The sequence below is a fragment of the Sinocyclocheilus grahami genome, unplaced genomic scaffold, assembly GCF_001515645.1.
Source record: "Sinocyclocheilus grahami isolate Dianchi unplaced genomic scaffold, SAMN03320097.WGS_v1.1 scaffold344.1, whole genome shotgun sequence".
Classification (NCBI taxonomy): domain Eukaryota; kingdom Metazoa; phylum Chordata; class Actinopteri; order Cypriniformes; family Cyprinidae; genus Sinocyclocheilus; species Sinocyclocheilus grahami.
Genome location: NW_015505523.1, coordinates 2,092,494 through 2,118,273, shown reverse-complemented (window position 1 = coordinate 2,118,273; position 25,780 = coordinate 2,092,494). Strand labels below are relative to the sequence as shown.

Genomic DNA, 25,780 nt, shown 5'->3' with positions numbered 1-25,780 from the left:
GTGGCGTTTATCGGTTTTTGTAAATGAACTCTTCATATATATATATATATATATAGCCTATATATATATATACATATATATATAGTTATTAATATACAATATACACATACATTTATTTTAAATGCAAAATCCCATTAATATATTAATATTAAATCACTTGCTGTCTGTATGAAATATGAAATATGAAAAATTGTTCTGGATTATTAATCTCAAAATAAATTTTTTTTTCAAACAAACAAATAAATGAACAAATAAATTTGTTAATCAAAGAGAGAGGAGAGGAGAGGAGAGGAAAGTCACTTTACTACATGCAAAAATATTAATGCCCACTGTATTCCAATATTCTTTAATAAGCATAAATTTACAAGAGGAAAATCCCATGTGAAGATGAATTTCAGTTGAGATAAGGCTACTTGTGAAGCCAGTCACCTCAATACTTGACATGGCAGTAACCCCTTCTACAAATAATCTCCTGCGTAGGACATCCCACCTGCTCTAGGGAAAGTAGCTTAGCTGACCTCTCAGAACTCATGAAAACAACGGCATCAACAAAAGTGTAGAGGTTTAAGCTTTGAGTCAGTAATGGTGGTGTTTTTACAGCTGTGGACGGCTCTTACTCTCCTGATCCTGCCCAAATGAATTACCTCAACGGTCTACATTTTTATCTCTTTATTTACACATTTAGGTCTGCTATGGTCTTATTTGCATGGGTGTTACAAGTCAGAAAGAGTTAGGGTTAGGGTTAGGTTAGGCTCAACAAAGACTCTTTTGCATAAGTACATAAGATTAAAGAGAAATTCTTCATTTTTAAAGGTCTGAAGTTGAATATTCAGTCGCTTACAGTCTAAAAAACTCCCAAGTTGCTGGAGAAATGACAGTAATGACCTCTTGCTCTGCCCTCAGACTCATCAGTTTCATCTAATCTCAAGTGAAGACATCTAATAATGAAAGCTGAGAGGAAGGTACCTCAGGGAACTAGACACAGTCATTACATCGGCTGTACATCTTGTTCATTTCTATGTAACCTTCATGTTGGATCCATCTGTATTCTCTGGTTTCTATTCAATTGAGAAAAATGATTCTGTTACGCAACATATTCCCAAAGTCCCATTACTCTGTTGTGAACTGCTAGTTTTCTATCAAGGAAGAATTGGGTTTGTTTCTTGTTCCATCAAGACTAAAAATAGTAGCATTCAGCAAAGATAAGGCAATCTCCACAACAAAAATACCTCTGATATTCCTTCAGCTGCTGAGCAAATGTCACTAGGCGTCACTTCAAAGTGCAAGTGTAGAACAAGCAGGCATTCCTCTTGAACTGCACCTCTGACGAAAACACTGTGGTCTACATTAGGAGGAATGATCATTGTCTTTGTGAAGATGTGCAACCTTTTTAAAAGTTATTATTATTTTTTTTTTTTTACTTTTTATCATTATATTTCTTATAGAGCCTTTACAGAAGGAGTGTTCCTGTGTTCAAAAACAAGTAGACGAAGAACGAAAGGAACGAAACAGAAAGCAGAGGAATTGAGACACCTTTTTAAAAGTTTGACTATTTTTAACACAGCGTCTTGGAAACACACCACCCGTGGTGGGACGCTCAGAAAATGGCATGCAACAGCTTAAGATGTCTGTCAACATACAGATCCTATATATGTGATATATCCCAAAAATAAGCTAAACTAAATATTTAAAAATATGAAAAAAAAGTAAATACTAATTTTTGCAATATATAGATTATATATAAATATACTGTAAAAAAAAAAATATATATATATATAATATATTCTTTTTTAAAAAGTTGTAAGTAAAACAAAGACTGGAGTATGTTTTTCATGAAAATACTAATTTCAGTTTTTCTACAAAAAAAATAAAAACAATTTTAAAGCAATTTCTGAGTGAAAATTGTTTCTATACCATTTTTCTCAGTGTTCATACATATACATATATATATATATATATATATATATATATATATATATATATATATGTATACATACACCTTTTTAAATATATAAATATAATTTATCTCACTATCTAGACAGACAGCTAGATAGATAGATAGATAGATAGATAGATATAGATTTCTAAAACGACATATAAATACATATACAAATATATTAAAATGATCCAAATTAAACAATTTAAAGAACTGAAAAAAATTATTAAGATTTTTTTTAACAAATTAAAGATGGATGGAAGCTATCCTGAAGCAGTTTATTTGTTTAGATGAGGTAAATCTAGGTAGACTAGACTAGGTTGCACTATCATGTGCAACAGGATTATTTGCATTACTTCTAAATTTGTTGGTCTGTGACAGTTCACTTTTCGCCAGAGGCTCTGCTCTTTGCATTTGTAATTTTTGCATTCACGTGTGGATGCTATGGGTCTCTTGGAGGTATTTGAGGGCTAGACTCCAGCCGAGCTCCCCTCTGATCTAGCCAGGTCAAAGACTAAGCTTGAGTTGAGCCAGTGAGAGAGGGGCAGCGGTGTCACAGAATGCCTGAGTACATGTCACTTTGCGTCAGCATTAGTTACTGCAGGAGGCCCCCTTTCCTTTTGTCCTCCAGCCGACTGGAGTTCACAGGACCGGTGTGCGTATCTCTCATTCCACATCTCTGTCCTGTATCCCATTATGCCCCTTCTGCATGGCAACAAGCTTCAAATGAGGTGAGATTTTGACAGTCGGGTATGATTTAGTGATGGAAGATCAAAATAACTGAGTATGGCTTCAGTTGATTGCATTTGGAAATACTATATTTTGGCATCAAAAAGCAGTACAGGGAAATTAATTTCACAGTTATGTCATATTAGGAATACTTTCCACCTCACGCTCCAGTCACATGAAATAACTGGGCTTGATTATATCAACTCTTTTTTCCAATCAAAATAGACCCCTTGTTTAGTGTCACACATCACATGGTTGAAGTCCACATGAACACCAATCGAAACCTTTGTTTTGTGACACAGTTTCAGGCAGTGGGAGTGAATGAATACTAAATTAATCGGGACAGGCCCTGATGGCAGAACAAAAGCATTCCTGATAGCAACAGTACAAAGGCGGATCACTTTTGAGGGGGACAATTTCACAATTGTTTTAATACAAATATTTGATAAAAATATATAGGCCTATTAAAAAGTTAAGTTCTGTTAAAACTGAATTTACTGTTTTATCATTTAAAACAGTTCAAGTCAAAACATTATATAAAAATACTCGCATTTATAAAATAAAACAATAATGAAATAAAAAAATAACATTTTAAAATAAAAAGAACTATGGACTGGCCATCTTTCCATGATGTTTCTCTGCCTTCGGTCTGAGATGCTTCAGCATCACTTCAACCTTATAAAGGAAAATAAAATAATAAATAATTAATGAAAAATTAAATGAAAAACAAAAACAAAATTAAATAAATCTAAAGTGTGTACAAAATGTGTACAAATCCCCAAACATCAGTAATTCAATATACTTTTTAACATGCATTTTTTATTTTGTTTATAATAAGTATGCATAGGAAAAGCCTTGATGTATCAACTTGATCTGTAAGTGCTTTTCAAGCTATTAAAATGGCCCTGGGGTCTCAGAGACCCCCGCACAGAACATGAGGGTTAAAATGCAGCCTCAATTAACCACCATCACTGAACGTCTCCCAACACAGGTGAGTGATTATTCAGAGGGCAGTTGTACGAAGCAAGACCATGAGTTATTTTCCACAGGGGTGAGAACAGGTTACCGCTGGAGAAGCCTTTGCTATTTATAGCAGCTGTCAACAGCAGGCAGAGACTGCGCAGCATACTAATTGGTTGCATTTGCAGGTAAGTCAGAGCTGGGCATCTCCTCCCGTCCCATTTGTGGGCAGGATCACAGACCGTCCACCGATAAGATCTACCAGAGGCTTATTTTTAACCCTCGTGGCTCTCAGATGCCATTTCAACAACTGCTTTCCACAGAAACTGATAATGAGAGATATGAAATTCATTTGCATACATGCACACATTATTTAGACTATGCTTATCTCCTCCGTCAGCGATAAAAGGCCCTAATTTAGCTCACCAAATCAGCTGATCGGAGGATCCCGTATTCGCCGTGAGGCTCCAGCCGAAATCTGTAAATCGTGTCGCACTCGCACTCCGCTCCAGAATTAGCCGCTCACTGCTTTCAGCACAGATGGCGTCATCCCCGCTCACTGCAAATGCCTCACATTCTAGTACAAGCACACCGACCTCTTCCTTAATCCTAATTAGGACTGTAATTTCTGCCAGAGCCTTCTTCAAGAGCGGTGGCAGTACAATCGTGCGCTTTGAAACATTAAGAAAAACCTTGTCTTCTCTAACTTGTGACATTAAACAATATGAGATGGTGACGTGTCTGGATTTCTGATGACGTCTTTACGATGATGGATTAGAGCAATACATACAAGCGTCATTGCAGCCATACTCCAGCCTGCGTGTTTCTCTAAATAATGGGCTGTGACAAATACATAGGCGAATTGGGCTAAATCCCTGAGCAGGCTTAATAAAATCGAGAGTGAGCTGAAGTCTAAAGGACATTAACTCGTATATTCTCTCAGCTGTCCTAAAAGGGCCCAGTGCTGGAAACAACATCTATTGTTGAGCATGTGAATTGTGTAGCAAAGCAGCGAGGTGCGGATTGGCTGACAGCTGAATAATGCCACAGTCGCTGGAGACTTGTTGATTTAGCAGGGATATGCACATAATCCTCCTCACTTCCTGTTCAAAAGAAATGCCCCAGAATGCAATGGGGTAGGTGAAAACAGCACCCTGGGGATGACTCTTTGTATTGTTACGTGTCACAAATGTGAAAAAATGTAAAAGTTATTTGTGTACATCTTGGTAATTTTGAAAAGGTTATTTTAAGAAATTATAAAAAACATATTTGATAAAATATAACAGAAAATTATTTTAACCCCTCAAGTTCTGTTGAGAATTTTATATTTTTAAAACAATGTTGTACATGTAAATATATTAATAAAATAAATTAATTATATATAAAAAAAAAACTACAATGGACTGGCCATCTTCTATGGTGCTTCCCTGTCTATGGTCCAAAATGCTGGGATAGGATTTTTTATTTTTGGAAATGTAGCATGCTAATCATGTAATTATAACTTTTACTCACAATAATCTAACTAAAAAGTTATATAACATTAAAACATATATACCCAAATAATAAATAAAACAAAAAAACAAATAAAATGAAAACAATAGAGTAAACAAGACAATATCTCAGTCTCCATAAAATCACGCTCTCACTGAGCAGTGGCTAAACCAGCAGCAGGAAGCCTATAAACTGCATAATAGACCCGGTAGCAGCATTCACTCCTCTCTTCAAGATACAATCAGTGCTAAAACACCAAGCCAAGCAAAAACCCCTGAACTCTCATTGTCTATTGTACAGCGCTGGCCCCCCCATAGCATCTCTTGTTAATTGCCTTTTGTTTGCACTCTTGCACAAAAGCCATGTTGTGTAGTGCTACTTGCTGCTCTGAACAGTTGGAGCTGAAGTTGTTGCTGCTGTTATAAAAATCTTTACCTCTGCCACATGCATCTGTTATAAAATAGATTGCATTTAAAAATGAAATCAATATGACTATTGGCTGAGGCATAACGTTAGTTTGTATCAGTAATTGTGGATTGCTTTCTTGTCATCACATATTTACTATATAGGGAATTCTAGAAAACAACAAGTAAAATGTGCTCAGTCATCTTAAAGGGGTCATATGATGCTTTTTTAAAGATCATTATTTTGTGTATTTGGTGTAACAGAATAGGTTGACATGCTTTAATGTTCAAAAAACACATTATTTTTCAAATACTGTACATTATTGTAGGTCCTCTATGCCCCACCTCTCTCAAACACTTCATTTTCTACAAAGTCCCTCCTCCCGACAAGCGCAGTCTGCTCTGATTGGCCAGCTGACCCAGTGCATTGTGATTGGCCGAACACCGCAAACACTCGTCGGAAATGTAACGCCCCTTACCATAATCGCAAGCTTCATCTTTCAAAATAAATGCAAAGACAGTAAATAATGTCATTAGTTTTACCATCAGTTCAAGCCCGAAAGGGGACCAGAGTCTCATGACAGACACAATGATGAATCTGGTATGTGTTTGCAGTACACAAGCCACGGTTAAGACAGCTGACTCCACCGTGATCTCTCTCTCTCTCTCTCTCACACACACACACGCACGTGCACACACACACACACACACACACACAATGCGCAAAACTCTGCATTTGAACAGTCAATAGCAAATACTTAAACTAATAACAAAACAGTAGCTGATTCAGAAGCGCCAGATTGTCATAGCAAAGTCAGAATTACCTCCTCTCCTAGGTTCACGAAACGGTCGTCCATAAAATGCATTGCTGTTCTGTTGTAAGTAATCTTAAAGATTCCTAAATGCATCTACTTTCGGAAGCACAAATAAAGTGCTTTTTCTTTCGCCTAGAAACACACAGCGTCTCCCTGACATGCTGCTTCAACACTAACTGCGGTTACTGAAACCACGCCTTCTTTCTTTGCGTGCACATTTGGGCTGCATTATGCAAATATTTCCACATAGTGAGGTAGATATGTGGGGGCGTGTTAGAACGAGCCGTTTTAGGGGGGCGTGGCAGAGTCTTAACTTTAATAAAGAATATCTCTTTGGTTTTGAGACTTTAGTCTTTGCAACTTCAGGGATCTTATCTATGCACAATCAGCTTGTAACACTCCAGAGAGAGAAAGGAAAACTTGAAATTGCATCATATGACCCCTTTAATGTCTTATGTATAAAATGCATTGTCTTTTTTTTTTTTTAATCTTGAACAGTTTTTTTTGTTTTTTTTACATTTTACACATTTTTCTCTTTAAATCAAAAGAATTTTCATACTTAGATTTGAATAGAATTTGAAAAACAGCTTATATGCTGCTATACAAGTAGTAGAGTCTGCAAAAATGTATGTTCCTTCATGACCACTTCTCTTTTTTCATTTGCAAATGTGCAAATACAAGCCACATTCACTTCTGGCTCTATAGCAACACCATAAAATATGCCTTCTCTCTCCAGCACCTTCGCTTTGCTTCAGTACCAATGATGAACTAGCACAGAGAGTTTTAAATCAGGACCACAAACCCAATCAATCCATGAACACAGTCCTGCAAATACTGTATATAGCTGCTTATGCAAGCCTTTCACTTGGAAAACAACCAAACACACAGACGTTGAGGTTTTCAGCAACACTAAAATGCAGCAGAAAACCTATTTATCTGAGGATATTAATTAACATGAACAGTACTGTGACACTCTTCTGGGCTTCTGAATCTCCAAAGGGTCTCTAATGTAAACGAGAGAGGGTCTACACTCAGTATGATATATACTGTTTAAACCGACTCGCCTGTTTGAGGAAGGCTTTTGGATCTGTTTTCAGGAACTGTACTTTGATGCCAGATTAATGCGCATCCTCATGCCAGATCCTCAGAGGTAATGCAGAACAGCCAGGCACGAGGGTCACTGATAATGTGTCGGTCTGAGACAACAGACAACAGATGAGACAGTGTTTGGACAGACACTACAGGTGAGAGGTCAACCAGGGAAAGCTACTTTCAGGGCTGGATTGACTTTCTACAACTGTTGCAACTTTCTTTTTTGCTGATTGTAAGGGATTATTCAGCCAAAAATGAAAATTTTGTCATCATAACCTATATGGCTATATATACCCACCCTACCACTCAATTTTTTCTCTTACGCTCACTGAAGCTGCATTTATTTGATCAAAATTATAGAGAAAACAGTGATATTGTAAAATATTATTACAATTTGAAATAACTGTTTAACATGTTAATATATTTTACATTTTAATATATTCCTGTGAGGCAAAGCTGAATTTTCTTCAGTCTTAAGTGTCACATGATCCTTCAGAAATCTTTATAATATGCTGATTTGAAGCTCAAGAAACATTTCTTACTATAGTCAATGTTGAAAATTGAAGTGCAGGATCATTTTTTGTGTGGAAACATTTTATTCAGTGTTCTTGGATGAATAGAAAGTTCAAAAGAGCATTTATTTGAAATAGAAATCTTTTATAACATTATAAATGTTTACTGTCACTTTTTATCAATTCAATTCATCCTCGCTGAATAAAAGTATTAATTTAAAAAGTTTACTGATCCCAGACTTTTGAACAGTATAATTTAAATATATTCATGTAATATATAAAACTAAATAATAAAAAGGCCAAGATGTCAAGAATTTAAAGTGAATAAACTTAAATTTCAGTCAATTTCACACATAAAACATTGGATTCAGAAGACAAGATTTACAGTATAACATATGTCATATGAACCACTTTTATGATACTTTTATTGTATTTTTATGACCTTTTGAAGCATTAATTCTCCAGGCCCCATTCATTGTAATTGCATCAAAAAGAGTTTTGTGTTTCACATAAGAAAAATATTTAACACTTTAGTAAGGGACCAATGCTAACTAGTTGCTTATTAGCATGCCTATTATTAACATATTGGCTGTTTATTAGTACTTATAAAGCACATATTCTGCATTACCATATTCTACATCCCTAATCCTACCCAATATCTAAAGTTAACAACTACCTTACTAACGATTAATAATCAGCAAATTAGGAGTTTATTGAGGCAAAAGTCATAGTTAATGGTTTGTTAATAGCGAGAACTGGACCTTAAATGAAGTGTGACCAAATATTCTTATGTAATCAGAATATTCACATAAATTCCATTATAAAACAGAAAGAATTTTCCAGCTTGTACTGAGAAGCTTTATGCATAAACATCTTCAGTTTCATGTGCAAGACTGATCAGTGTCAACACTACCACAAATTAAAACAGAGAGAGTTTTGCATAAATCTGTAATATATACCCGTGCTTCACCTAAAAAAAAAAAAGGCTGAGGAATTTAAAGACAGCGAGTTAGGCTGAAACAACAGATGTTCGCAAAGGCATGCTTCAGACTCAAATAGTTCGCATACGCCGTCTAAGTGGCCAGAGAGGGAATGCTGCAGTAGAACAGGTGGGGTGAGAGTGGGGGGTTCACAGCTCAGGACGCACACCATCTGAGCACCACGCAAGCAGTGACCTCCCCAAAGGAACCACTTCATCACCTGCTCAGGAAGATCTCCTCTTGTTTGGGAAATGCTTTGCTCCAGCTCACTCGGCGAAAATGTGGAGCATTCGATGCCCATCCGTTTGCACGGACATCCAAAACAAATGTGGACATTCCGGTGGACCGTGGGAGGATGTAAAAGACTGACATCTTGATGCAACCACAGGAAAGCACATGATATCATGTGGCTGTAGCAGCGGAGCAAGGTACTTCTATTCAACAGTCAGATTCTGTTGCTCTTCTCCCCATTTGCAAATATGCCAGAAGTGTTAACACTTGCAAAAACAAATGCAGTTTCTTGGTTTTCCACAGAGGCAACATTAAAACTTGGACAGAGCTCTCACAATCCTTCATGATTTACCAACAGTGACATTTCAACTGCTTTGGCGCTTCTTTAAAGCCCAGGAGGCCACACTGATTAAGAATGGAGATTACAGACAATCTGATGTTAACATGCAGATTCAAAAGAATAAATCAGGGAAAGAACCACGCTTACAAGTGGAGCTTGAGCCAGAAGTATTCAGATAAAGTGAACCAGTTTAATATCCATTCTTTCATGAGGCAACCTGAGTATTGTTAAAGGTGCCATAGAATAGAAAACTGTATTTTCCTTGGCATAGTTGAATAATAACAGTTCTGTACATGGAAATGACATACCGTAAAGATGAGATGTAAATCTCATTCATGCAAAAGACCACTGAAAAATAGGCGAATCAGAACATAACACCGACTGTGATGTTACAGTCGGGATCACTAATAGTTACGCCCCCAACATTTGCATATACCCGCCCATGTTCTATGCCAGCCGCCAGCCGAACCTGCACAGCCGAATCATCAGAAGTTCTGCAGGTATTATGAAGAAACAAGCAAGGATAATAGTGAAAATGGCAGATCATGGAAATAAATGTTATGTTCCAGGCTGTGCAGGGGATGTGATGTGCAGGGATGGGTTGGTGTCTGTATTCAGAAAGGCACGAAAAACAAATAACATGCGTTCTAATAAAATAACGCGAGCCACTAAAGGGACATGGTTAGCTGCTTGCTAGCGGTAGCCTGTTATATTACAGTACATTGACTGAGGATGATGGTGAATGATTTACAGATCCTGAGCACCACTGACCAGCATCTGATCTTGTAAAATGTGTGGTAAGTACTGCTACTGTAGTTTACACAGAGCACGTGCGATCGCAAATCTCGAAAGTGAAAAGCCATCGTGCATTCGAAAGCAGTTTCAATGCCCCGCATATTAATAGCGGCTCCCTGATGCCCGCATTTTATATACAGTATAATTACCCAACAATATAACTGTGAGAGACAGTATTGAAATATATATTTTCCCTGTGTTTCCTTCCTGCTGAGTGAGCTACTGAAATGAGCCGCACTGTGAAACAGCCAATCCGAGCAGAGCTCAACATTGAGTCGCACTGTGAAACAGCCAATCAGAGCAGAGCTCAACATTATGGTTCATCCCAAGGACCCACTCAAAAGAGTCATTTGTTTGTGATTAGAATTACACTGGTTGTGCTGCATGTACCAGTTTATAAGAATCATTAATTCCTGAGAAACAAACTACACCGACAATGCTGTTGTCAATATGTGCATGTTTCATTGAGCAGGCCATTTTATCTCATCACATTCAATTTGGAGGGCAAGCTGAGGTAAAATGTCTTCTTTTGCTGAAAAACTGCAGATTCAGCTAATCTTACCATAAGGCTATTGTAAGAATAAATGAAACTTGTTTTATGCTTTCAAATTAGACATGCTAAAACCGAATTTAGTTACAATAAAACATAAGGTTGGACAAATAAAACATTTCATAGGGCCCTAAACGTAATATTTGTTAAACTTTTAATAAATTAATGTTAAATTGTTTAAGTTTCATGATTTTAATTCATTAGACATGCTTTTTGATTAATAAAATGTAATTTAACCATTAAAAAACGGAATCTACCCCACCCCCCCAAAGCCGTAAACCTAGGGGAAACACTGTACTGTATCCTTACTACTGTAAGGATTTATACACACTGCATACATTTTGCATTGGCTGATCCAGATGTGCATGCCTGCCAATTCCTAATGTCCTGACCCGACTGCATGATGCTTATCTGCTTTAAGCCTTTGCTGCCCAGAGAGAATACAATGTAAACTCACTAATGAGGGTAGTTTTACGAGGGGAATAGTATTTCCTCAACTGCTGAAAATATCTCTCACGCAGTCAACTCTATTGCCGTCATTTTGGAATCTCCAATTTGGATAGCAGTAGTTATAATTAACCCCACCCATGATAAGTGTAACACATGCGATGTCTACTTCTGATAGACAACTGCACTCCATTTTCCTGAAATGCGGCCAGATCAAACATCCAGCACACTGATACAAGAATAAGTGCTTTAGCCTACATGTTCTACCTCAGATTTAGAGATTCCATTGTACCGATGGTCTTGACTTGTACAAATATTCTCCCTCAACAATAGGATGTTGCCCATAGACATATGAGGAGTGATCTTGAGTAGTGCTGATAAGAAATAAAGCTGCATGGTTGCCCACTTCTGCATGAATGGCTCTGTAGCAGAGAATTTATTTCACTGTACATCTGTAGCAGTTTCAACCGCTCAAAAATGGAGATTCCAAGTGAAAATTCCATGAATGTGCACAGAACCATAAGATCATTGTGCAGCGGAAAAGAGGAAGAAAAAGAATCTATTCTCAACTTTGGGGAAAACGTTCACTTCTGAGGCGTGCAATGGCTAAATGGGCCCGTACTTTCAAGGGACCAAGCTAAAAGGCATTATTTGTGTGTCTTCTTGGGCCTTATTTTTGCCATAAATTATTTGTTGTCTCTATTCTTTCTCTACTGTTTTATGTTTTAATATTTCAAGAAGCCACACATCAGTGTTCTCTTTGTTCTTCAGTCCACAGAACAACAAAGGGAAGCTGTAATTTAAGGTACTACACAACACGTCCTTAGACAATGTGGCTTCCTGCCTCTTCTAGCTCAGTACTGTGAAATTAAACACAATAATCTCATCCACAATAAATGCACTGCATCATGATAGAAACATAGTAAAAAAATAGTAAACTTATTTCTCTACAAAAGAATAAAAAATAAACTAAAAAGAGAAATTACTAAGTGTCCCTTGAGTTTGGAGGCAAATGATTGAAACTAACCTTCACAGATATTCAATTGAAGCATCAGCATAATTAGAAATTCTCTGTCCTCTAAAGAGACAATTTATGCAAATGCCATTGCAGTTCAATACTTTCAGGGGCCAGAAATTATCATAGGGCATTAGGAAAAATTGCTACAGCCTATCATTTCTACTATTTATGAGAACATCCCCCAGGCCATGCACACTCCCAGAGCTTTGCCAATGAAGAGGTCAAGTACAACAGATACAGGCTGTTAATGTAGTGCAATAATGCTTGCAAATACACAACAGTGTATATCTAATACTAAATCGATGCACAAACAAAATTATAATCCAGATCTTGCCTGAGCACAGATACTCTGATATATACTGATATATACATACATTAAACTATATTAAATATATTGATAATGCATAAAAATGCATCTGGAAAACATCCACCTTGTGATCTGTAATCTTGTTTATACTCAATTTAAATTTATACATTAAATCAAAGTTACAAAGCTACACTTTTGCATTCCTTCTGTATTTGTACTTTGTCTTGCTCTGATGTTTTGGTAAACATCAACAACAGCAGCATCTTTTCCACTTTGGTTAGATACAGTAAGATCTTTTAATTACATCCAGCATTCTGGCATTGTTTCCGTATCTCTGCACGTTATTAGGACGTCTTAAGTCTCAGCAAATCTTCTTAAAGGCTACTGACTGATTAGTTTCCTGCAGGAAGCGTCTCATGCACCCTATCTTAGCGACTCCTTTTAAGGTCATCTTGGTGTACGCTGATATGCAGCCGTGATGTAAACACGTGGCCTGTATTGTCTGCTATAGGGCAAATCTCTGAGAAAACATGTTCGCCTTGAGACACCCTGAACAAACTGCTATGTATAACCGTCAGTTTTCAGAAAACAAGTAAAAATTTGCTTTTTGCCATGATACTTAGGCCCAATCCCATTTCTACCCCTTACCCCAACACTTACCCCAACCCCTCCGTTTCGCGCGTTCACGTGAAGGGGTAGGGGTGTCTCGATTCGCTTTTGGTTGGAGGTGAAGGGGTAGGGGGAGGGGCCAGACAGCCCTTCAAACAAAGATTTTTCGGGACCACACTTCAAACAAAGGTGTATGAAAATTATCTCAGCATAAACCGGATACAGTGGCAACATGGCTGCCCAAGCGAACAAATAAACCCATAAATGTAAGCATTTTTGGCATTAATAAAGATTTTAAAGAAAAGTAATTATTTGATTTATGTTACATTCAATCGTGTGTTCATATTTACAGTCATGTTATTCAAAGGATGCTTTTGTTAAAGTTTGCTAATGTTAAATCATTACTGACCGCACGATGGTGCCACAACATATTTTCATATCTGATCAGGGCGATAACTACCATAGACAATCGCTAAACCTTTTTCTCAAATTTTGCCTATTCGAGAGAGAGAGATGAATGTTGCGTGTAGGCGCATCTGTGCATCTCTCTTTACAATGAGTGAGTTCACTTCAAAAACAGCAAATTTTCCTCTCGTTGCTAGAAAATATAATATAGTGATTCAGTGTTTAAACTGTTATTAATAAAAGTCGCGGGGCAGCACAGACAAGTTTCTTTGCTCCTAGATGTGTGAGCTGCGCGATCTCTGATGTGTGTGTGTGTGTGTGTGTGTCAGAAAGCAGTGCTTTTAGCCTATATAGAACGGCTCTAATGCACACCAATATAGGTGTTCTGTATTGTAGGGGCTAGAGAACGTATAATGACGTGTAAAGGTATAGTAGTGTTGTCCCATTTCCTAGGGGAATATTTTCACCCCTACCCCTTGACACTCTGTTTCAAGGGACAAAAGTGTAGGAGTAGGTGAAGGGGTATAAAATAGAATATTTAGACTATAGATTTAGGCTATAGAATAATAGAAGAACATGAATTGCAAAGTTTACATTAAATATCACTCAAATTAAAAATGTTTATTTAATAGAACACAAGAAGAATATGTTTTTGAAGAACGGTTTAACTATTTTTCCCAATACAACAAAAGTCAATGGGGTCTAAAACAACAGTCCACTGACATTCAATGTATGAACAAAAAACAGCCACTTTTCAAAATACCTTAATTTGTATTCTACAGAAGACAGAATCTCATACAGGTTTGCAACAACATGAGGCTAAGTAAATGACAACAGAATTGTCATTATGGGTGATCTATCCCTTTAATTTTCATTCTCATAAATTGGAAACCACTATACTCACAAAAACTCATTTGCTTAACAACTCATCTGCATAAAAACACAGTTGCTTAACAGTTTTATCCATAAAACCACCAGTCAAAACAAACCTATTCTGCCTATTAATATACCATACATACATACATAGGCTTATATACACACCTCTGAGCCACGGGATGGGAAGATCTTGACCAATGTCTGGCATAATGACAAATATCCCAGGCACTTACTTGTTCAGGACACACTCTCAAACCCACAACAGCTGTACTCAGCACATACTATTACAAAGTTAATTTAAGTTTTGAGGCCACTGGAGGAATCAAACATCCTTTTCCAAATATAGGCCAACCATTATGCTTGTATTTAAGAGTAACTTGCTTTTTTCACTCTGATTTTGCTGTGCATAAAGTCTATGGGGGAGCTACAATGATGGTAATCTGACTAGAATAAAGACTTTTAAGTTTAATCTTAATCTTTAAATACAGACGCTCAGATTTAATAGCATTTTGTGAATCAGATGGCATCTTGAAATAGATCTAATTCGCCTGTGGCTGTCATAAAAAGTTCAAGCTCAGATTTATGGGTTGCCTGGTTTTATTTTCAAACTCATCTCTGTTAACTTAGCAAGTAGGTGCGAGAAGCGTTATGAGGTGGCCTTAACGCCGGCCCACCAGATGGTCTGAGTGCAATCTGTCAGTGCAATCTGACCAGTCGGCTAAACGCACACAACAAATCTGGTGCTAATGGTGGATTTTAACCCAGAGAGGAGTTACACTGCAAATAAGATTCTCATTAAGATTGCTCCGTTTATGTTGCCTTAACTTATCAACTGCTAATCATTCTTTCATACAGTGGAGGCACTATTTTAAGAGAGATATTTTGCAGCTATTGCTCTTTAAAATATATAGGCTTAAAGGCACTACAAATGGAAATCGTTAAAAATGTATATGAAATAGGCTAGGGTAATACATTTTCTCCTTTCTGGTGAACAACCATGCAAACCCAATGAAAAAGTGGGCCGTCGAGCACGTGATAAATTGTTCTTATGATTGACTGTATGCGGGTCTGACTAAGAGTCATAAAAATGACAAAGCGTAATTCGATGGCGAGATAATAAATCCAAGTGGATGAGCTGTTTGTTGATAGAGTTTCGTATCATGTATCGGAGTTTCTTGTACAGCCACACATCATCTCCGACAGTCACTAACCTCAAAAATGAGCATCTGCTTGTGTGAACTTCTCAGTATTTGGAAATGTGAAAATCTGTCACACTCATCATCTTATTCCCTCAAAACCTCTGCTGGAACAGTCAACAAATGCATTTGTGGGTCTTTTATATCACCATGCCGAAGTCATCTGCTCTTCATAGCAGTCACTTTAGAACTTGATATCTGCTGTGAGGGATTCAAATCATCGTCACCAAGGTGAATCATGGGAGTTAGTCTGTTCTATCTGTCAACATTTGTACTTGAGATAGCCAACATCAAATACAAGGTGTGCAAATGGCAGATGTTTCAGCTGAGAGGAACTCAATGAAGATGCCACTCCGTTTAAGATCTTAACTGTTTTCTGTCCTTACACATCATTAGATGCATGAGACATAAGGCAGTGGAATGAAGAAAAGTGTTTTTGATAGTTGAACTTCTTTTAATCTGAGCAAGTGCATTTTTAGAACGGCATGTTATGCACCAGACATTGCAAAAGACGTCAGACACAAGCACAACAGCATGTTTACCTAGAAAACGAATTGAAAAAAGGCACATGTGGAATGCAGAATGCATTCTGTTTGAACGCCACCTTAATCTGTTTGTGGCTGATATAAAACCAACATATTACAGTTAGAATTTCAGTTATTCTCATGTCAGTTCTATTCAAACTATTACTGTCGTATGCATTTGTGAGCTTATATACAGGGCACATGGCTTGTTTCCATAGAGAGCCCAGCATTTGATTCCAGCGGCTGTCAGATGATCTGTTGCATATTTCTATTTTTAGCAATAATAATTACCTTTGTGATTACATTACAAATCAAGGTTAAATTTGAATTTGTTCCATACACGAAACAAGTCTATTTGAAAATGAAAACTGAAGGGGAGAGAGACGCTCATTATCTCAGTCTCTGAAATTGGCTAATAAGAAATTATTGCATGAAGCCGACAGTTTCCAACTGATTCACTCTGGAACTATTCACCTACTGGGAAAGACAAATTTGAGAAAAAAATCTTTTGCTTTGGAAGGATGTGACAAGATAGAAATCAGTGACAGGAAATGATCTAAACGATCTTCAGTATTCAGAAATTATCACCCAAACTTGGAATAAATAAAGAAGAACTGTATCTGTGAAGTTGAAAATATACAAACACTAATTATGTATTATGATAATTACATGAACATTGTTTTAGAAATACTAGTCATGAGACAGTCAAAAATAAAATATAATCAAAAAAAGAAAGACAAAACGATTTAAAGGCATAATTCAAAAATAACCCAAAAAGAACAAATTAAACCCATTTTTTTTCTTCTGTGGAAAAACATTTGAAAAATGTTGTACACTCTAGAAAATGGTGGCTCAATACTCAACACTCTTTTTTAGTTATAACAACTTCTAATAAAGTTATGTTCAACCAACAACCTAAACTGTGTTAGAGGAAATCGATTATTTGTAGCATAAACACACATTTTTACGTTTAAAAAATTTTACGAAAAAGCTTTAGCCGCTCCAAATATTTAAGTTGGTCCTAGGACCAATTATTCTTGAGTATTTCAGTTTAAATAAACAGCTAATAACACATGCTAAATGCAATGTATTTAGTATGTACATTTAATGAATCAATGGCATTAGCGCATTGCAGTGTAGCCTCCAACAACCTAACCACAAGCACTACTGCATAGTGGTAACCACAAAAACTTCAACATAACAGGAACACTTTTACATGTAAAACATAACAGCATTAAACACTTACAGGTTCCTTCACTAATAAAACATATAAAAATAACACTATCCAGTCCTATGCAAAGCATGTTGGGAACTAGAAATCCACTGTCCAATTTCCAAAGTTAACAAGACCATTTTATTAAGTTACTATAACTTTTTTTTTTAAGAAAATGAACTGACAAATCTGAGTTTACATTACACACAATATTATGTTGATGTAATTATCAACATTATGTTAACTGAACTCATCAAAATAATGTTTGCAAATTAAAAGGTTTAATTAAATCATTAAATTTGAATTTTCAACTCACAACCATGCATTTATTTGTGTTGTGTTAACAGGTCCCCAAAATGATTTTTTAAGCAATGAAAGTGGAGTCCAGTGCTGTTTTTGGACCCCTTTGACTTTCACTTTATGTTAAAAACAGTCTTTCAAAATATCTACATTTGTGCTCCAAGAAAAAAGAAAGTCAGGGATGACACGAAATAAAAATAAATGTGGGTTCTGTCCTAATCCTGCTCCTTTGACGGGCTCCAGTATATCCAGCACAGCAGTCAGGAACTATTTTGATCAATGCCCATCTTACACATGGAAGTCTTATTGACATTTAGGGAATGCACGTGCTTGCCATTCCTTACTTGCGAATCTGTTAGTTCTAGGCTTTCCCTTCCACATCTGTCCCTGCTTACCAAAAGATACTAATTAATAAAAAGCAGGATAAGCAACACCTTTCATGTTTCCATTTCATAAGAACCTCTCAGATCACGTTTATTTAAATGGCTTAGTTTTTTAATACTGAAAATGCTAAATGTTTCGTACTCAACCGACACCTTTACATCATCTTCACTTCTGCGCGTCTGCTATTACGCATATGAAGTGAATTAATTCTCACAGCTTCTGTTTGTGGGTGAGCATTCCACATTTGTTCTTAATGCTGAGTATCTGTGGTGGGCTGAGTGGGACATATTTCAGCTCTGTGTCAGGGGGGTCCTCCGTTTACTTGCACCTACAGCCGCTCAGCTGTTTCTGCACGTTACTCCGGGTTACTCCGGCTGGCTGACCGGACATGTGCCATTCTCCTGTTGCTCAAAGACTCAGCATGTTTCATCGCGACAGCCTGCCTGTCCCGGTACCCATGCGGATTACGCTGGGACCCCCGTCTGGAATTTTTCCCATCACTATACAGTGACGATAAACTTCCTTTAGGAACACAAGATGCTGTTTACAACATACTTTTCTCATGTGGTACCTTCCAGCTGAAACGAACCTAAGCATGTGCGGAAGGGCAATGTGTCTTTGTCCGCAACAGCCCTGGGTGAAGTACACAGAGAACGGCTATCTTTTCCGTGCAGATTTCTCTCTGTCGCTTACTGAACACATCAAAATTGTCAGCTTGTAACTGATGGACATGCCCAGAAGGTCCAGCATGCTGTTTACTTGCACCCACAACCGCTCAGCTGTTTCTGCACGTTACTCCGGGTTACTCCGGCTGGCTGACCGGACATGTGCCATTCTCCTGTTGCTCAAAGACTCAGCATGTTTCATCGCGACAGCCTGCCTGTCCCGGTACCCATGCGGATTACGCTGGGACCCCCGTCTGGAATTTTTCCCATCACTATACAGTGACGATAAACTTCCTTTAGGAACACAAGATGCTGTTTACAACATACTTTTCTCATGTGGTACCTTCCAGCTGAAATGAACCTAAGCACGTGCGGAAGGGCAATGTGTCTTTGTCCGCAACAGCCCTGGGTGAAGTACACAGAGAACGGCTATCTTTTCCGTGCAGATTTCTCTCTGTCGCTTACTGAACACATCAAAAATGTCAGCTTGTAACTGATGGACATGCCCAGAAGGTCCAGCATGCTTTTCATGAACCCCCAGAAAGTCATTTGCTGGGAAGCAGCGGGTGGAAGAGAAAGCACACTCAGCCTTCTAGGGACAAGCTATCACTTTCACTGTTTTTCACTATTTAAGCTGTATTTAATCACATCTGAAGTACTAACCTCATGAACAGACAATTACCAGCATTTTCATAGGCGACACAATGGTGAATATGTTTTACTGTTTCACGACACCACGTTTCTCCAAAGCGTTCGCTGTGGACTAAAATGGAAGTCTACCACTCGTCCAAGCATTCATCTAAAATATGGGGTGTGATCTAAACCTTTGTACTATTCCTGAATCTATTTTATCCTATCCAGTAAAGCATATCTTGGCACCAAAAGTGCTGGCAAAAGACACCGGAGAGTTTCCACTGTACAAATACACTCCAGAGACTAGACACAGGCTTTTAAGCATATAAGGTATAACAAGGCACAGAGAAACTGCTTTTGGCATAGACTTTCGATTGTTCTGTTGGTGAGGTGACTTACATTGTAAATGTAATTTTAATCCAAATTAAACAACACTGACTGAAACATTCTACAGAACTCGTAGAGTTATGTTTAAAATTGCTTAAAATTACACTCCACATTAGTTGCAATGTATTTAAATACTAAAAAACAAAGCATGTTTTAAAAAATGTTACAGGGCCACTGTAATGTAAAGTGTTACATTTTTAAACTACAGTCAAATATATATTTAAATGACTACTGAATTTGCAACATCTAATCGTAAAACTCACTTTAAACACTGTTCTCCTTCTCTAAAACATAACTGAATTAAATAAACGAAGGGACAAAAAAAAATTGAGAATAAAAAAGATGGTACATTTTAGAGTAGCCTATGTATACAACACAACACAGACTTACCAGCAGTATAGTGCTTAGTCTATAATTAAGGCAATCAGCACACTTGAATAATCACAGGAGATGTGCAGTTTCTACAAGAGCCTACATGACTCCCTACAACCACAACCTTTAAAAAGGTCATTTAAATCAAACAAAAGTAATAGAGATAAACAGACAATAAAAAGCACATGACCTGAATAACTGAAAGAGTTTATACTGGCTTCAAAATCGAATTCAACAAACTGTCAATATTAATTATTTAGGCCACAACATCGAAGCTACTGATTATTTTCAGGCCACAGAACGTTCGCTGTGGACTAAAATGGAAGTCTACCACTCGTCCAAGCATTCATCTAAAATATGGGGTGTGATCTAAACCTTTGTACTATTCCTGAATCTATTTTATCCTATCCAGTAAAGCATATCTTGGCACCAAAAGTGCTGGCAAAAGACACCGGAGAGTTTCCACTGTACAAATACACTCCAGAGACTAGACACAGGCTTTTAAGCATATAAGGTATAACAAGGCACAGAGAAACTGCTTTTGGCATAGACTTTCGATTGTTCTGTTGATGAGGTGACTTACATTGTAAATGTAATTTTAATCCAAATTAAACTACACTGACTGAAACATTCTACAGAACTCGTAGAGTTATGTTTAAAATTGCTTAAAATTACACTCCACATTAGTTGCAATGTATTTAAATACTAAAAAACAAAGCATGTTTTAAAAAATGTTACAGGGCCACTGTAATGTAAAGTGTTACATTTTTAAACTACAGTCAAATATATATTTAAATGACTACTGAATTTGCAACATCTAATCGTAAAACTCACTTTAAACACTGTTCTCCTTCTCTAAAACATAACTGAATTAAATAAACGAAGGGACAAAAAAAAATTGAGAATAAAAAAGATGGTACATTTTAGAGTAGCCTATGTATACAACACAACACAGACTTACCAGCAGTATAGTGCTTAGTCTATAATTAAGGCAATCAGCACACTTGAATAATCACAGGAGATGTGCAGTTTCTACAAGAGCCTACATGACTCCCTACAACCACAACCTTTAAAAAGGTCATTTAAATCAAACAAAAGTAATAGAGATAAACAGACAATAAAAAGCACATGACCTGAATAACTGAAAGAGTTTATACTGGCTTCAAAATCGAATTCAACAAACTGTCAATATTAATTATTTAGGCCACAACATCGAAGCTACTGATTATTTTCAGGCCACAGAAAGAAAAGAAACCTCATCTTCTGACTGAATTTAATTAAGCTATTGGTCTAGACTGAGTCTGAAGCCTCTGATTAAATTACATCCGACTCTTCAAACGATCCAGGACAAAAATATGCCATCTTTTTAATTATTTCCCCGAGCCCTAAACTTAAGACCGAAGTATTGTGCAGACTGAAGGCGATATGCTGTTCAAAGCGCGCTGCCTGATCCCCTCTCGTGAATACTTCAGGCAGAAGACCGTTATCTCGCAATAAACAAACTCAAACAGTTTCTAATAGTTCAAATAAACACCCAAAACTAACGAAAACGTGACCATTTTGAAAAAGCAAAATGGAGAAAACAACAACATTAAAACGCTACCATATGCCATTTCAAAAACTTTGAAAGCGTGAACAAAGAACTGAGCCGAATGGTCCAGTGAATCAGAACAGCACGAAAAAAAACTTTTATGCGAGTTTTATGGGATTATAAAGGCTGAGCTTTAAAAGCAAATCTAATATTCCCTACAAGCAACCCATGTAACCTGTAGAATAAGGGAATTATGTTTTTTATGGTTAACTTAGTTGGACAAACACGCAAGAGCGGGATGCGAGTTTCAGCCGGCGGTGAGAAACAGTCCAGCGAGAGAAAACTAACCCCTCAAGCCGCGAAACACGGCATATCCACACGCAAATGTTACTTTTATCCCACTTTGGATTCAACAGCCACATCTAACATCTCATCTAAAAGAGCTAACGGGTTAGCGCAATAGTTTAGTTGGCTTGAAGAGACGAGCACTTCTGTGAAACAGGACGTTCACTGAAACACATTTCAAGAACTTCGATAAATGATTCACCGCTATTTGTATCACTTTCGCCTCTTCTACAAAGAAAGTATAATAGTGTGGGTATGCGTACTCACATTGCATGGAAAGGAGAAGCAGAACGCAGGTCAGTGGTGTTAACGCCATCTTGGAGTCGATGAAATGTTCAGTTTAGCTGTACATGCGCAAAGTAAAGGGCTTTAGGAGAGGATGGAGAGGGCTCGCGCTCACCGACCGAAGAGAGAGAGAGAGAGAGAGAGAGAGAGAGAGAGAGAGAGAGAAAAATGTATGCCAAAGTGTGCTTCTTTTTCACAAGGGCAGTCTATAGTTCAGGGTTTTCCCTACAGTCTGTATTGTATTTAGCCATACAATGTGTTGGAAATCAAGTACAGTATTAGACTTTGAGAAGCACACATAATCTTAAAAGTAAATTTCAGGATTTCAATCTGCAGAAATACCACAGCATTAGAGTTAATAAGTGATGTTATCACAATCTGTTTATGTGAATTTGTCTGATGGCAAGGATAGAGTGTGTGTGTGTGTTTGTGTGGGACCATTTCAGCAAAAAAATCATTCCAGTGTCTGACAACGAGAGATAAGTGCAAATCCTGAAGGCTTAGGGCACATTATGTTTTTTTCCAATTCCAGACATTATCGACAACAAGGACATTCAAAGCAAGAATCTCTGGCTTTGCCAACCACTCGCAGCACTTCGACACATACTAAGAGAAGTCCGTAATCAGTGCTCTGATTGTCTGTGGTTCAGTATGACACCGATGTGCTGGGAAGTGATTATAGTGGGGCTGAGGACGAAGAGATATCAAGGCAGTGTATTTATATCTTGATGTTCTATCTTTTATATGGAGGGTATACCAGTCAAGGCCACTCACATCCAATGTCACTCTTGTTTGACAATAAATATAAATAAATAATACAAATTAATGAATAAAAAAGACATTTAAAATGACATTTACAGGATGGCCACAAGCTGAAAAAGGACACAGACTAAGTATCATATATATTGTATTAAATAGATATATTTGTTCACACACATTCTCTACTTACTACTACTCCTTGTTGCAAGCTCCAAAAACTGAATCGTTTATTACATTTTTCCTAAAAAATAAATAAAATAAAAATAAATAAATAAAATTAAATAAAAATTAAATTACATCAGTATATATATTAGTATATCAGTGCAGCACCAGTCAGAGCTCCATTATAAGTCAACATAAATGTTCAGCACAGTGTTCGAACTATACCGTGGACTTTGGGGGAGCCCATTTTTTATTTTTTTTATAAGGGGGGGCGGGTGCGGTTCGTGCGCTTGCGCACAAAGATACATAACAGCTACAAGTGTATGCACTACTTGCTTTATGCAAGCACTATATTTTATAGAATATTTATTTATAGAATAAATCAGTGTTTCCAAACTGGGGTGCCGTGTAAAAAATCATTTTTTCATATTTTTAAATTGCTAAAATGTTAAAAAAAGTATCTATTACATAATATCCATTTCTGATGTCGCCAATAATTAGAGATGCACCGAAATTTCGGCTGCCGAAAATTAGTTCACTGCTCAGGTTTCACTTTCACGTGGTGTGACGCTCTGGTATTATCCCGCTCTAGGCGCGTGTGCTCCGCTCAGTCGCTCCACTCATATACCGTTCATGCTCATCGGAGCAGCAAAGTCCACTCAAAAATTGAGCCGACAGGAAACATCAATGTAGTACAGTATTGTTTCTGTCTGCAATAGCCCTACAGTGTTGTAACATGGTGTATGGGCAACTCTGGTAAACGCTGCCCTCTCATTCATTGATCTGCTAACTGCTATTTACGCTCACGTGTTCTGATAATAATAGCTTTCTAGGACTAAACATTATTTGGATAATTGGTAAAAAAAAAAAAAAAAAAAAAAAAGTTAAATGTCTTAACCCTACTGTTAGACCTACCTGAAAAACTAAAAAGCAATTTATTTAATTCGAAGGCCTGCCGTTATTTTTTATTTGTGCTATCATTATTTCTTTATTTGTTCTTATTTTATTACTGACTGCTTACTTGTCATTTTTTATTCAATTCAAAGTTTGAAATCAAGCTATCTCGTGCTACTGCACCAAAATTAGCCAACTGTAAAATTTAAAAAACACTGAGTGAGCAAAATTTGTGAGATAGCTAGTTATAATGGTAATTAAATCATGTTTACATATGTATAAAAGCCTACATTAAAATCTGTCATAACACTGGGATAAATCACTATACAGGATTTACCCTATTATACTTTATCAACATGAATTGATAGGTGAAACAACAAAAAGCCACCCACAAATAATCTATAAACAAAAGCATCAGGCTGTCTTTGAGTTCACATGAGCAACGGTTAAAGTTACTCGTCAGGCTACAGAAGAATACCATAATTCCTTCGTTCAGTTAGACCGAAGACATCGAGAGTCACGCAGACCTATAACCCAGCCACAACACACAATTGTGAATAACATGCCTTACCTTAACACAGAATCGACCACAGAGTCCAACGTTTATATTTTTTCTACGAATCTTTGAGTTAACATGTACTAAACATGAGTGGAATTTGCACCGCAACGCTCCCACACATTGATGCTCATGACAAGAATAGCATGTATAGTTATCTTTATTGAAGTGAATTAGGTTTAAATCGCCGTCATGCATGAATGAATGAATGATATTTTTGCAATTTTACACATAATAATCCACAATGATCACATTACACAAAACTGAAATTGCACGTCAAATAACACATTGTCAATATTTTTTGAGACCCCCCCAAAATTTCACAAATCACGTTTATAGGGGAGCCCATGTCTTATTAAGGGCTCCCTAGCTCCCCCGTAGTTCGCACCCTGGGGGCGGGGTTAGAGGTGGTCATTTGTACGAATTTCTACAAATTAGCCACTTCGTAAAATACATACGAATTGCCGTGAGATCAGGTTGGAAATACATAGAAGGTGCAGTTTCAAATACAATGGTAATATATGTAACATTAAGATAACGCAATAAACATCATGCAACAACTTGCTGTTTTTATTTCCAAAATGTATTTTACTGTAAAATGACCTGAAATAAATGCAGAGAACTTTCTGTTAAATAATTCACAGGTTTTTACTGTAACGTTAGCATTTCTAAAGTTTTTACAGTGCATGTTAAAACTAGTATTTGCAAGCTGACTGGGAATAGAAATATAATTTTTCCTTTTGGTTCAGGGCGTAGCTTGACGTTTGAGTTTGGGGGGGCCAAACTGAACTGGTGGATTTGGTCAGACGTACTTTTAAACACATTTTAGTTTTGCTATAGTAAATATACATATTCACATTCACATAGAGTGGTTGGATGTCATGGTAACCACATACATTGCCCACGAATTACAGCTGCGCTTCTATTTTGCCACACTAAACTTAGCAATAAACACATTTAAAATGCACAATAAACATGTCTGTCAAAACGATCTCAAAGGAGGCTTTTATTTAATTACTCATCCACTGTTTTTAAAACAGACATTTGTTGGGCTTGATTCAAGTTAATCCACAATGA

General features: G+C 37.0%; 1 protein-coding gene across 2 annotated transcripts in view; it reads right to left on the bottom strand.

Annotated features, from left to right (window-relative positions):
* LOC107548190 (junctional adhesion molecule C-like) overlaps positions 1–22,439 on the bottom strand; it is a 33,707-nt gene extending 11,268 nt beyond the window's left edge. Inside the window, exon 1 of one of the 2 annotated variants that reach the window (XM_016228793.1) lies at positions 22,315–22,439. In XM_016228793.1, the coding sequence (XP_016084279.1) occupies positions 22,315–22,363 (49 nt within the window). In that variant the 5' untranslated portion in view covers positions 22,364–22,439. Of the gene's footprint in view, positions 1–4,051; positions 4,232–22,314 lie in introns of those variants that run through there. The other variant, XM_016228794.1, reaches the window with a different exon arrangement.
* Between the last annotated feature and the right edge of the window lie 3,341 nt (positions 22,440–25,780).